This window comes from Quercus suber, unplaced genomic scaffold (assembly GCF_002906115.3).
Source record: "Quercus suber isolate HL8 unplaced genomic scaffold, Cork oak 2.0 scaffold_1135, whole genome shotgun sequence".
Taxonomy (NCBI): domain Eukaryota; kingdom Viridiplantae; phylum Streptophyta; class Magnoliopsida; order Fagales; family Fagaceae; genus Quercus; species Quercus suber.
In genome coordinates this window covers 57,944-72,842 of record NW_027070538.1, presented here as the reverse complement: position 1 = coordinate 72,842, position 14,899 = coordinate 57,944, and the positions used below count along the sequence as shown (strand labels likewise).

At 31.6% G+C, this 14,899-nt stretch overlaps 2 protein-coding genes across 3 annotated transcripts in view; both read left to right on the top strand.

The window, feature by feature from the left end:
• LOC112016890 (uncharacterized) overlaps positions 1–14,899 on the top strand; it is a 48,143-nt gene that overhangs the window by 13,811 nt on the left and 19,433 nt on the right. The gene's annotated exons all lie outside the window — the stretch shown is intronic.
• LOC111991888 (G-type lectin S-receptor-like serine/threonine-protein kinase At4g27290) lies at positions 1,591–14,795 on the top strand. 2 transcript variants are annotated; one of them, XM_065769379.1, is made up of 7 exons: positions 1,593–2,938; positions 12,754–12,876; positions 13,041–13,162; positions 13,259–13,469; positions 13,662–13,896; positions 14,112–14,262; positions 14,356–14,795. In XM_065769379.1, exons 1-7 carry the CDS (start codon positions 1,606–1,608, stop codon positions 14,662–14,664), a joined length of 2,484 nt encoding a protein of 827 aa, XP_065625451.1. In that variant the 5' UTR covers positions 1,593–1,605; the 3' UTR covers positions 14,665–14,795. The 2 variants fall into 2 exon arrangements, with proteins under 2 accessions (XP_065625452.1, XP_065625451.1); XM_065769380.1 differs by lacking the exon at positions 12,754–12,876 and having other exon boundaries at positions 1,591–2,938.

Below are 14,899 nucleotides of genomic sequence, written 5' to 3'. Positions count from 1 at the left end.
CTTATTTGCCTTGAGTTCTATCTTCTCCTTGTTTTTTTTTTTTTTTTTTTTTTTTTTTTTTTTTTTAAGCCTTCAAGAAAGTAATTGAACCTCAACATTTTAAGTTTTTTTGTTTCTTTAACACCACATGGGCATTTAGATTTATGCTTTGCTATATATATATATATATATAGTTTATGAATATGCTTTGTTTATTAAGAATATGTTGTTCAATTTTTTGTATTGCTATATGATAATATATTATCTCTCTCCATATCATCATTTTTTTTTTTTAAATTTGAAATTTGGTGCTGAATAATTCATTAAAAAAATTAGGAAATTTCAATACTATGGATAACTAGTCGCTAACTCATGCAATGCATGGGAACCTACTTGTTTGTGTGGTAGAATAATTTTATTTTGTTTGATTGAACTACATGTATCAACATATCAACCTATATTCATCAATGAAAATAACAATCAATAAAATATTAATATAATTAACAATCCTATTTTACATTACTATTTTATGAGTTACTATAGTTTTCTATCATTTCACTAAAACAAAGAGCAACTGAGTCTTAAACTTAAAGTGAACACATTTGAATATACAAATAGAGAGAGGGATTCAAAGAGAGATAAATACAGCAGTGAAGCCATAGAGGGCTTGGAGGCTAGATTTGTGCCGATTGTCTCTGGTTGGCTGGTCAGATCTTCAACTTGATGGAGCCCTTTGCAGCAAGCGGCGATGGGTGAAGGATGAGATTGTTTGTTTGATTCATATATATATATATATAGAGAAAAGATTTAGGTTTATTTTTTCTATTTATCCTTTTGTGATTGTTTGAATTTATTAAAATTATTTTGTTGCTTATTTTGGAGGAGCTATGGACCTTCTTTCTTCTATTCTTGTCGTTACAAATTTACTCTTTTTCTTGTTTAAAATCTCCTATGGAGTACTAGACAGCATAACTCCATCCCAAATTTTAAGTGATGGTGACACCATAGTGTCCAGAGAAGGAAACTTTGTACTGGGTTTCTTCAGTCCTGGAAGTTCCAAGAATCGTTACTTGGGAATTTGGTACAAGAGCATCCCAGTTCAAACTGTTGTTTGGGTTGCAAACAGAGTTCGCCCAATCAACGATACTTCTGGGATTTTGATGATAAACAGCAATTGTTTGATTCATATATATAAAGATAAGTTTTTTTTTTTTTCCATTTTTATTAGGAGGGGTCCTGAATCTCCTGATTTAAGAGTCCTAAATAGAAAAGATTTGGGTTTATTTTTTCTATTTATCCTTTTGTGAGTGTTTGAATTTATTAAAATTATTTTGTTGCTTATTTTGGAGGAGCTATGGATCAACAACTCAATGAATGGCCAAAATTTATTTTTGATTCCGGGTTCTTTATATCAAAATTTCCTCTTTCGGTTGAAAGTAAACTATTCAAGGTCTGACTCTGAAGTTATTTCTTTCCAAAATTCTAGGGCGGCTGGTAAGTAAATCCCTCTTAAATTTTAAGATAATTTTTGGCCCCCTACTACTATTTTATTTTTTCACATAAGGACACGGGACCTGGGCTCCCTTGGGCCCCCTACTAGGTTCGTTCAGGGTTTATGCCTTTCTAATGGCCCTTAACGATAGATGGCCTATCTTGAACTTGTATTTAGGAACGAAAGAGGTCAAGAGCTGGGAATCAATGGACCTTCTTTCTCCTATTCTTGTCGTTACAAATTTACTCTTTTTCTTGTTTAAAATCTCCTATGGAGTACTAGACAGCATAACTCCATCCCAAATTTTAAGCGATGGTGACACCATAGTGTCCAGAGAAGGAAACTTTGTACTGGGTTTCTTCAGTCCTGGAAGTTCCAAGAATCGTTACTTGGGAATTTGGTACAAGAGCATCCCAGTTCAAACTGTTGTTTGGGTTGCAAATAGAGTTCGCCCAATCAACGATACTTCTGGGATTTTGATGATAAACAGCACTGGAAATCTTAACGTCATCCAGCATAATTCGGTTGTTTGGTCAGCAAGCACTTTGAAAGAAGCTCAGAGTCCATTGTTACAACTCCTGGATACTGGGAATCTTGTGGTAACAGATGGCAATTCAGAAGATTATTTGTGGCAAAGCTTTGACTGTCCATCTGATACAATTTTACCAGGGATGAAATTCGGTTGGGATTTGAAGAGAGGTCTCAACAGGCGCTTTATTGCATGGAAGAACTGGGATGACCCATCTCCTGGGAACTTTATCTATGAGATGACACTTCATAACTACCCAGAATTTTATTTGTGGCAAGGCTCAACAATATACTTCCGTACTGGGCCTTGGAATGGCTATAGCTTCAGTGGTGGACCTGCACTAAAGCCAAATCCGTTGTTTGCCTTCGAATTTGTGTTCAATCAAGATGAGGCCTACTTCATGTTTACCCTGAAACAGTCACTCTACTCAAGAGCAGTTCTCAACCAAACTAACTCCATGTTTCAACGCTTCACATGGACAGAACGTAGTTGGCAGCTTTATGTATCTCTGCCTATAGACTACTGTGATACCTATGCCCTTTGTGGAGCCTATGCAAGATGTCTTATTACCGATTCTCCAGTCTGCCAATGTTTAAAGGGATTCAAACCCAAGTCACAACAAAGATGGGATTCACTGGATTGGTCCCAAGGATGTGTACACAATAAACGATTGAGCTGCGAGGAGAAAAGTACACATGGGTTTCTTAAATTTTCTGGATTGAAACTCCCAGATACTACACACTCATGGGTGAACACAAAAATGAATCTCAAGGAATGCAGGGCAGAATGCTTGAATAACTGTTCTTGTACGGCTTATACAAACTCAGATATCAGAGAAGGTGCTGGCTGCGCCATCTGGTTTGGTGATCTAGTAGATATTAAACAGTTTCCGGCTGGTGGACAGGATCTATACATTCGGATGCACCCTTCAGAACTGGGTATGAGTTTGATTTTGTGAAAGATGATCTTCAATTACTGTTTTCAATTGTCTTTCAATTTTTTGTTTTTTAGAATTTAAAATATTTTTATCCGTGGTAGACGGGATTAAGGAACACATTAGGAAATTAATCCTTCACAAGTGAACCAAAGCTCTGATACCAAATGAAAATTACTTTTGACCCCTAATACAACTTACCAATTTTAACCAATTATTCTATATTAAGTCAAGTACTTGATTCATCAATATTCAAGCATGAAAATAAGCATAGATATACATTAAAGCATATGAACCACAAACACACATTAACAGTTGCGGAGCCACGTTGTCCATGGCCCCCTAGAATTTTAATTTTCTTCTACTGTTAGGCTATGAGTCTGATAGCAACAGAAAATACTAGCTAACTCTACTTACTACTTAGTCCAATAGATAACAACACAAAGTCCTCGAAATAAAATACTAGCTAACTCTCCCAATTTTTCAAATAATTTGTTGTAATGTCAATTCAATAGACAATAACCCACACTCTCAAAATAGCATCTTTTACCACCCATTTTCAAACAAAATTTACTTTTTTCCCATCCTTCTCAACCTCAAGAAGCCACATGTGGGATTTTCAATAGATACCAGCCTCATGTTTCTTTCCTCTCATTGTTTATTGCTCTAACACTTTAACTCGGAAACAAATAAACTCGTTTCATGTGGAAAAAAATATGACCATATTTGCTTCGAGTTCTAGCTTCTCCTTGCCATTTTTTTTTTTTTTTTTTTTGGTTTTAGCCTTCATAAAAGTAATTGAACCTCAACATTTCAAGTTTGTTTGTTTCCTTAACACCACATGGGAATTTAGATTTATGCTTTGCTATATACATATATATATATAGTTTATGAATATGCTTTGTTTATTAAGAATATGTTGTTCAATTTTTTTGTATTGCTATATGATAATATATTATATTTCTCTCCATATCATCATTTTTTTTTTTTTAATTTGAAATTTCGTGCTGAATAATTCATTAAAAAATAAGGAAATTTCAATACTATGGATAACTAGTCATTAACCCATGCTATGCATGGGAACCTACTTGTTTGTGTGGTAGACTAAAATGATTTTATAAAATCTTTAATTGAATAAGAAACTACACCATTGCATGAATTGCTCTTGTACAACTTCAATTTGTGTTACAATTTGATGAAGAAGTCATTATGTAAACGTGCAATGGCTTTCAAAAAATATTAAAGAATTAGAAGATTCATTGCTTAAAAATTATTGAAACAAAACAAAATATATATAACTACACAATAGAGAAATATTAGAGAAAGATAGTTACATTCAAAAGAATATTTCATGACTATAAGCCTATAACTATTGAGAAGATCAATCAAAAGATTAAGAGCCTACAAATTATAGAAAATATATATGTGTGTGTGTGACTACACAACAGAGAAATATAAGAGAATGATGTGTTACACTCAAAATAATAATTCATGGCTATAGTCATTGAAATTTGCCAGATAGTTTTAGATATTGCAAAAATATAACTCAAAATTCAGATGTTAAAAATTTCGAAAGGCCAAAAAATATTAAAGAATCATAAGATTTACTTCCTATAAATTATTGAAACGAAACAATATATATATATATATATGATTATACAATAGAGAAATATAAAAGAAAAATTGATTACCTTCAAAAGAATAATACATGGTATAGTTGTTGAAATATGTTAAACATGTTCAAATATTGCGAAAACTAACATAAAAATTCAGATTTTAAAACTTCCAAAAAGCCAAAAATATATGACTATTCAAAAGAGAAAAATAAGAAAAAGAAAAAAGTACATAAACCCATAAAGTAGTAAGTTTTAAATTTAAGGGATCTAAACTTTAAACAACGAAAAAAAAAAATCATCTATGAGGTTGTGTTCCTAGCAACCCTGAAAGAAAAAGTAAAGGGAAAAACCCATGAAATACCATCAAGCAATTAGTTTTAATGGGTTTAAACTATATACCGTGAACAAAAATAATCATAAAAAATCATTGGTGCAGGATTTAGTTACCAAGATCAGATGGTTGTAAAACACAACCTTTCAACATTGATTTAGGGTTATGCCGAAGAATATCAAGCCCTTGCATGGATGTTATTTGTGGATGACTGTGCAACACTGCAATTCATAGACTCTATTGTTAATAAGACAATCGAGTTCAAAATTAAAAGCGATTAGGTGGCCTTTATACAACAGGATTTGTTCTTGTTGAAGAATCAACGTCCTTGCCAAGTTATGTTTAGGGTTTTGAGGTGGGAAGAGAGGAGTCCTAACATGAGTTTAATTAATAAAATTAATTATAATGAGGAGTAAATTTGTGAAACTTGCAATGCTAATGTGTCAAAATTTTAAAAGGTCACCAAAAAGTAAAAAACTTTGGTTTTATATTATAATAATAATATGTAGATAATATATAGATTAATAAGGACATAAAAAAATTCATACAATTCATTGTTGAATGAATAATTGATATTTTGTGAGCTTGATCTAATCCGATAAACCCAACCCCACAGTTACTTTATCAACACAAAATCTCTTTCAACTTTTAGATGGATAATGAAGATGTAATAAAATATGAACAAAACTTAAATACAATACCTTAGATGTAGTTCCTTAGGTTCCCCTCTTAAAAAATACACTTCCTTCCCATGAGCAAAAATCAACATGGTAAAATCTTAAAATGAAAACTTAAGGAATAGCACCTAAGTATTGTACCTAAGTTTTGCTCATAAAATATATATTGCCGACTAGACACATGTTTAAAGTTCCGTGCAATTTTTCTCAAAAGAAAGTTTTGTGCAAGTCATCTAAGCAATTATATATAATAATAATACTCAATAAATAATTTTGTTTAAAAAAAATAATGATGATGTGGCAAGCTCTGGAGAGGTCAACAAAAAATCAAAAGCTTCGGTTATACATATATACTAGTCGTAGACCCGCGCATTGCGCAAGATAATTTTTTTTTAGGGTGATCTTATAAAATATATTTGGGGTAATAAGTAATAACATTCTCCCATTTTGTTTATATTAATAACAAAATATTTTAAATTTATTTAAGAATTTGTTTATAAATGTTTAACCATGGTTAGTAAAGACATTACTCATAACTTTAGAATTAAAATACAAATTTATAAAATACCAAAAGATTAGAAATGACAAATCTCTCAATAACTCATTGGGAAAAGAAAAGGGGAAAAAAGAAGAAGCAAAAGACATTACTTAATATTTTGAAATACACCTTAATTTAAAATTTTAAAATAAGAGAATTTAATTTTAAAATTAAGGATAATTTTGGAACCTACCTTAAGCACAGGCAGTTTAGTACACAATATTTTAATATTAATTTAACAAAATTTGGTTAAACAAATGTAAAGGGTGAAAATATTTTTTTCCTTTCAAGTTTGAGGTAGAGTGTCATTTCTTCAAAACTCAAGGAAGGGGAATGTAATTACCCCTATATTATTATTATTATTATTATTATTATTATTATTATTATTATTCTTGTTGTTGTTGTTAATAATTGATTTTTCATTTTCTTTTAAGCCAAACTCTATATATTCCACTTCTTTAGATGCGTAAAATCATAAACTACTACTTCATAATGATAGTAACTAATTAGTTTTATCACTTTTTTTTCATAATTTCATTTATAACATTTTTTACTATTATCATATATTTACTGGCTAATGATTTTCATAACAGAGGTGTTAAATGAGATGTAACATTGTTTATTAGATTTTTAAATGTAATGTGTATGAAGATTACATATATATATATATATAAAGTTAAATGAAATGTCCAAAAAGGGATTTTAAAATTTTCTAACTTATTTCTTATGTAATTTCTATTATTACATGAGACACATCTCCTTTTAGTTATGAATTAGAGTTTAATTGCTATGATTGTGTATAATTATTGATTATTGATTCAATTTTTTAAGTGAATATAACAGTTGATTTTATTGCACTGTAAAGTTTTTAATGTTTTCCATATTGGTCATATTTATTTTTTATTTTTACTTCTCCTTACAACCTCTTTGTTTTCCAATTAATAGTTACTAATTGACATTTGATTTTTTTTTCTTTACCATCTCTCTCTCTCTCTCTCTCTCTCTCTCTCCTCTCTCCTCTTCTCTCTCTCTCTCTCTCTCTCTCTCTCTCTCTCTCTCTTCTCTCTCTCTCTCTCTCTCTCTCTCCAAAGGCAACCTACTGTTTTCCAAAATTTGATGATGATTTTATTGCATCAAATATGCATTGCTAGCTTTTTTTTTTTTTTTTTCATTTAATTTTGCTACCCTTAAGTTAGTATATCCATAACTATTAGTTTCTTTATATTAAATTTGGTTTGATATCGTCATTATTCTTTTTTTAATTTAGTGTTTCCAATTGGCATTTGTTTTGTATTATATTTTTTTTTGATGTATTGGTTTGAGAATGAGTGTGTCCTAGATATTACTCCACTTTATGATGACACTTTTATTTATTGAAATTAAGTAAATTTTTAATTTTTAATTTTTTAAATAAAAAGGAGAGAAAAATATAAATAATTTAATGATATGGAAGATGTAGGGGAGATGAATAGTGATATAAGTAGAGATTTCTCAAAAAAAAGGAACGGTAGTGGGGAGATGAAAAGATAAAGGTAAGGAAAAAGCTTGGACAAAGTGTAAATGTCAAAATAAAAAAAAGTACANTTAATGATATGGAAGATGTAGGGAGATGAATAGTGATATTAAGGTAGACGGTATGCTTCTCAAAAAAAAAAAAAAAAATGGTAGACGGTAGTGGGGAGATGAAAAGATAAAGGTAAGGAAAAAGCTTGGACAAAGTGTAAATGTCAAAAAAAAAAAGTACAATTTTTTAAGGATAATTTTATTATTTAAATAAAATATTCCATATTTAATTATTAAAAATAAAAAAGAGAGAAAATATAAATAATTTAATGGTGTAAAAGATGTGATTGAATTTAAATGTTGAACAACATAAGATAAGAAGAAAAAAAAAAGGTAAAAATAAAATATATAACAATAAATACCAATAAAGAGAACAATTGCACATAAAAGATTTTTGTTCTTTCTTATAACTCAAATTAAGATTGATGGTTTTTTTTTTTTTAAATTATGTGTTTTAGGATTTTTGTTCTTTCCCTTTTATAATTATGATTGAATTTTGGTTTGGATTAATACTTACTTGTTTTTGGAAATAGAAATTTGAATATGCCTGCCAATTTTTTGACTTATAAATTATTATAAAATCTTTTTTTTTTCTTTAGTTTTATTTTAATTTTGGTCAAGTTAACACTGTAATTTTGTGATGATTTTTTTTTTATTATGATAATTTCCTTATTCCTTAAGAGATGAGTTGTATATTAAGCAAATGTAACACACTACAACAAAGTTAGAAGAATATGGTTCACCTTAAAAATTATTAATGAAATACACAAAAAATATTAAAATGATATATTTGTAGAGATAGAAAGATTAAAAAAAAAAGTGTAAAAATCTTCTTTCTTTCTTTTTTCTTTTTTTTTTTTTGAAAAAAAGACAATGCCTGAAGTAATTGTTACTTTTTGTATATTACACTTCACTGCATAATATTTATATTCTCATGCATCGTGTGAGCCTGTGGCTAGTTTCCTATAAAAACTGAATGATTCTACAAGTCTTCTATTGAGAATAAATTCTAATCTTAGGTTGCTAAATGCAAATGTAGTAGAAACATGGTGATAGAGAATAATGGGTTGTGCTCATGGTTTGTGTAATAAGCATGTGATATGATTGTGGGCTTCCTTTATAATAGGATCTTTTGTTACTCTTAGAGCAAACAAAATGACGCCATTATCCCCACCCAAAATGTTTTCCTATAATGACAAGCTTTATCTTTTAACCTCTAAGAAATGCAATGCAATGGCCAAAGGATATGCCCCTTTAATATATTGTCTCTAATCAAATAAACCAAGGCTCCTGTCCCCTTTAGGTACAAGTTTATACATAATTCAATTGTTTACAATTTTTTCTTTTCTCTGTAAGAAAGAACCATCAACCTTAACTAACCAAAAAAAAAAAAAAGAACCATCAAAATTAATTAGAGCTATAAGAAAGAGCAAAAAAAGGGTAACATTTAACAATTAAAGAGAAAAAGAAAAAAAAAACAATTTAAAAAACAAATCTAAATGGCATTAACCAATGTGGAGTTTTAAAGAACTCTTGGTTTACCTAGAATATAATAGAGAAAATAAAAATGAGACTAATACTAATTCTAGGAAACATATATAGAGAAATAGAAATAAGGATGCTAATTAAAGAACATTGGCAATACCATCAATATTGTTTGAAGCTTAATCATAGCTCAACTAATTTGCTGACTTTCAACTTTTGGCTAGTATATATTTAGGCGTTCTCCAATGCCGTAAAATTCCTTATTGTCTAGCTTTACTTGAATTCCTACAAACTACTCGATTAAATTAAGTGAGAAAATGAGCATAATGATTCTAGTGTAGAGAAAAAATAATAATAATTCCCAAAGATTAGTAATTCGGCATAAATAGAAGAATGTATAAAAAATTCATCGAAAATTGAGAGAGAAAGAGAGAGAGAACCTTTTTTTGAATTCCTACAAACTACCCGATTAAATTAAGTGAGAAATGAGCATAATGATTCTAGTGTAGAAAAACAAAGAAGAAAAAAAGAAAAGAAAGGATTCCTAAAGATTAGTAATTTGGCATAAATAGAAGAATATAAAAAATTCATAGAAAAATTGAGAGAGAGAGAGAGAGAGAGAGAGAGAGAGAACCTTTTTTATGAGAGAAAACCATGCATAGAATGGAATAGATAGTTACCAATTTATAGTAAAACAATGTGAATAAGATGAGACAAAATAAAGGAAGATGAAGAGAAAGAAGAAGAATAATAGTTATGTAGAGAGTAGTGGGGAGATGAAAAGAAGAAAAATAATATTTATGTAGAGGGTAGTGAGGAGATGAAAAGATAAGGATGGAGAAAGGTTGGAAAAAGTGTAAATATTAAAATAAAATAAAAAGTAAATGTTAAAAACAATTATAAGAAAATTGGAAAGAAAATGATAATGAGGTGGACACTTATGTGGCTCAATTGGAGCGTAGCAACAATAAATGCTACGCTTCAGCTTTTAGTAATATATATATATATATATATATAAACTTAAGTACAGTACCTTAGGTGATGTTCCTTAGGTTTCCCTCTTAAGATTCAGTCATGTAATTACTTAACTAAAAAATACACTTCCTTCCCATGAAAAAAAATCCACATGGCAGAATCTTAAAAGAGAAACATAAATACTATACCTAAATCTTGCTAATAAAATATATAATGCCGACCAAACACATGTTTAAAGTTCCGTGCAATTTTTCTCAAAAAAAAGTTTTGTGCAAGTTATCTGAGTAATTAGATATTCTAAAGTTATTATTTACAACATCGTGTTTTGTTAGCTTTTATTCCGTGCCAAATTTGATTGTATTTTTATTCAATCTATTGTACCCTGTATTTATTGTGGGATTTCATTGTAAGGGTTGTGTGATAGAGAGAGAGTGTGTGTGAAGACTCAAGCATTTGAAGACTGAGGATGTCTCGCGAGTGTCTCGTGACTTAGCTACCCATGAAATGACTCATGTGCCCTGCACGTGCTGGAATGCGAAGAGTCAGGCCAGTTGGAGATAGCTGTGTCTTGTGAGTATCTTGTGGATAAGGCCTTTCTGCGAGACACTAGCGAGGCATTCTGTTCTACCAGCCTGTCCAGTCTCATACACACTTTCTGTAACCACACTATTCATACCCACTTTATCCACAAATGTTGAGGAGTACTTCTGAGAGAAAACCCTAGCCAAACACCTAAAGAATTAGAGATTGCCATACCCACAATCCTTTACACATTTGCTAGTGGAAATTCCTCAACTCCTACCTCTCCATTTCCATACCATTCAGAGGTTGATAATCTAAACTCCTACCTCTCCATTTTCATACCATTAAGAGGCTGATAGTCCAAACACTTACCACACCCTTTAAGAATGTAAAGTGAATTTTTGGTGCTACTGGGAAGCATTGGAAGAAGCCGATGATGGCAAATGCAACATGGAGCTTGTTGCGGGATTCGGAGAACTAAGACAAGACACGGTTCCGAGAAGTCTTGTTAGAGTAGGAGCTTTGAGGGCTTAGGTACAGAGGGTAGATTAGGCTTGGAAGGTCTCTTGCTCACCCTTGTATCCCAACTAATTGTCTAGTGGATCGATTTCCGCTTGGAGGGCGGCGGAGAGGTTTTTCACTAGTTGTTCGGTTTCCTCTTCGATAACATGTCTCGGTGTTATCTATGTTTACATCTCTCTTCCCTACTCTTGTTCATTTCATTTTTACTATTGTGTTGCTTTAAATATGGATTAGAGTAGTTGTCTTGCTTATACACTTGTGTTTACACTATTCCGCACTTAGTATTAAGTTAGTGTAAAATCAACCAAGCCGTAATTTTAATTTGGGGGTCTAAACAGCTCGTATGTTTTCGACACATCTCCGAGCTTTCAGATATAATTAATAATACTCAATAAATAATTTTGTTTTTAAAAAATAATGATGATGTGGCAAGCTCTGGAAAAGTTAACAAAAAGTCAAAAGTTTTGTGTGTATATATATATATATATGTTGGGTTGGTGGTGCTTAAAATAATAGTTTGCAAAATTCTGTATGTGTATATGGTGAACTAGACCCTTTTTTGTATTTTTATTAATGTTTAAGTATATGACAATTTATTAAGTTGATAATTTTGTATTTATAGATTTATGAATTATGATTATTTTATCAATATCCTCTCAAGTTAAAATTCCTGAATATGCCCACTTGCACATACATAGGAAAGAGCATCTGTTCACAGAGTGAAAAACCAATAGGTAAACGTTCTTTGTGGCCGAGCCCAACTAATCAAATCAAATATGAAGGTTGTTGCGGTATATACTATACTTACTAGACTTTATATGTACAAGCACATGAAGTGCACCCAATCTCTTCACTCCTTCTATCAACTTCAGACTCATGCCTTGTCCTTCACAGTCACTTGGTACCACAAGTTAATCCATCTACTGTGTAAAACCGATCTCTTATTCACTCCAAAGCTTCTTGATGATTTGATGTAGTCTCTATGGTTTTAGTAGCAACTCCAACACAGTTCTCTATGGTTTTAGTAGCAAATCCAACACAGTTAAGGTGATCTTTGTGTCTAAAAGAGTCAACCACTAAAGGATGTTCACTGGGAGAGGATTGGAAGACAAATATTAGCCATCTCTAGGTTTTTCTATGTTTTACTGTGGTTGTCTTCCTTCTCAAAGGACTAGGGTTGAAAAAGGTTTTAATACAAGTCGGGTTTAGGCTTAGTGTGGCTACCAAGCAGCCTTGAAAGAAAATAAAAGAATTTCCATAATGAGGTCTCGGTCAACTGAGTGTCTATGGAGAGTTTCTGTCTGAATCAACCATCTCACACAACCAAGCCTCGAATCTCGCTCGATCGAGTTCTTTAGTCTTGCATAATGAGAAGATCCGTCAACCTTTAGCCCTCATTACCACAATCACATTACAAGTACAAAACTTAAAAATTACAAGTAAATTTGTCATGGAATTAGCCCACACATGCTCAACTGACTTATAGTACATCGAGGGACTATAATCAACGATCTAATACTTCTACCAGAAAGAAACATAAAACTTTAAAAAAAAAAAATGAAACAGTTACTTAATTGCTGTCTGATCTAGGATCAATCCACACATTAAACAAGAAGAAAAGGGTGGTGGTCATCATAACAGCATCAATCATTTCTGGATTGCTTACTTTGGGGTTGCTTTGGCGTTTCACTTGGAAGACAACAAATAGAAGACGTAAGTATACCCATCCATTTTTCCAATATATATATATATATATATACACACACACACTCATCCATCCTTGCTCATATTAAAGCTAGATTTTAAATGAGCATGATAAATGTACAAAGACTAAAATTAAAAGCAGTTCCTGAAAAGGTTATATATGGGTTCAATAGGTGAAAGAAAGAAAGAAGATGTAGACGTACCATTATTTAATTTCACAACGGTTGCTACAGCAACAAACAAATTCTCTCCTGCAAATGTGATCGGGGCAGGTGGATTTGGTCCTGTTTATAAGGTAAAAAGGATTCTGATTTAATTACAGGTCAAAAAATTTATGGTGATACTATACAAATTTAGACGGAAAGATTCATCTTTAACTGATGATTTGCAGGGACATCTACGTAACGGACAAGATATTGCAGTGAAGAGGTTATCAAAGAGTTCAAGACAAGGTCTTGAAGAGTTCAAGAATGAAGTTGTTCTCATTGCCAAACTTCAACATAAGAATCTTGTCAAGCTTTTAGGCTACTGTGTTCAAGGAGATGAAAAGATGTTAATCTATGAGTACATGCCCAACAAAAGCTTGGATTGTTTCATTTTTGGTATGATTCTCTTGACCCTTAATGTATGATAATTACTTTCCATCTTTTAAATGTTGCGTGCCTGAGTGTCTTGACTCTTGTCTATTATGTATTTGAATAGAATCCTCCAATTGATTTTCAAAAGAACTTCACAAAAAGAACTAAAAATAGACATAGATGCAATCATGGTAACAAGGCAAAAATTGTATGCAGAACAAAATGATACTCTGCTAGCATGGCCAAAGCGTTTTGACATTATTATCGGGATTGTGCGAGGACTTCTCTATCTTCACGAGGACTCTAGACTTCAAGTCATCCACAGGGATCTGAAAGCAAGCAATATTTTATTAGATATCAACTTAAACCCAAAAATATCAGATTTTGGCTTAGCAAGAACTTTTGTAGGGGATGAAAGTGAAGAGAAGACAGATAGAGTTGTTGGAACATAGTAAGTAATATAAAATTGGCACTAGATTTTTGTTTTTCAAATTGTAGCAAATATTTAATCAATGTGCTTTGACTCAAAGTACCCCTCATTCCCTTATAACATGATGTAAGGGTGAGGTGATATGTTAAAGACGTACTAAAATTTAAGTTATCAGTAACAACAATAATGATAATAAAGCTTATTTGATAATAAGCTTATTTGATGGTTTCATGCAGTGGCTACATGTCTCCTGAGTATGCAGTTGATGGAAGATTTTCAGTGAAATCTGATGTGTTTAGCATGGGTGTGCTTATGTTAGAGATAGTGAGTTCCATAAAAATCAGGAAATTTTATCACCCAAATCACCATCATAACCTTTTGGGACATGTAAGTGGAAATCTCTCTCTCTCTCTCTCTCTCTCTCTCTCTCTCTCTCCTTTTTGGTGGATTATGTGAGTATCTGTATTGTAATTGTGCTAGGCATGGTTGCTGTGGAAGGAGGGCAGGGCCTTGGAACTATCGTATACATGTTTGGAGGATTCACATTCAAGATCTCAAATCTTGAGATGTATTCAAGTTGGTTTGCTATGTGTTCAAAAGTATCCTGAAGATAGGCCAATAATGTCTTGTGTGTATTCTATGTTAACAAATGAGGAAGCAATTCTGCCCCAGCCTAAACAGCCTGGTTTCTTCATTGAAAGAAGTCCCAGCAATTCAGGTGCAATATTAAGAAATGAAGAATCTAACATAGAGAATGCAGTTACTATAACTATGCCGGAAGCTAGATAGGAAATTCATAAGTAGCTTGCCTGAGAAGTTATATGTGAAATTTTTTTAGTATTTAGGGGTGTGTTTGGGATTAGATTGCATCTTTTTGTTTTTAGAAGTAAATTCTATTAATTGTTCATAGTTGCAACTTGCTTGGTTGTGTAAAACTAATGAGCTTTTCTGTATTTTCTTTAATGAAATGGCTGACCAGCCAATTCTTATCTAAAATATAAATGATTGAGACTCCTAAATATGG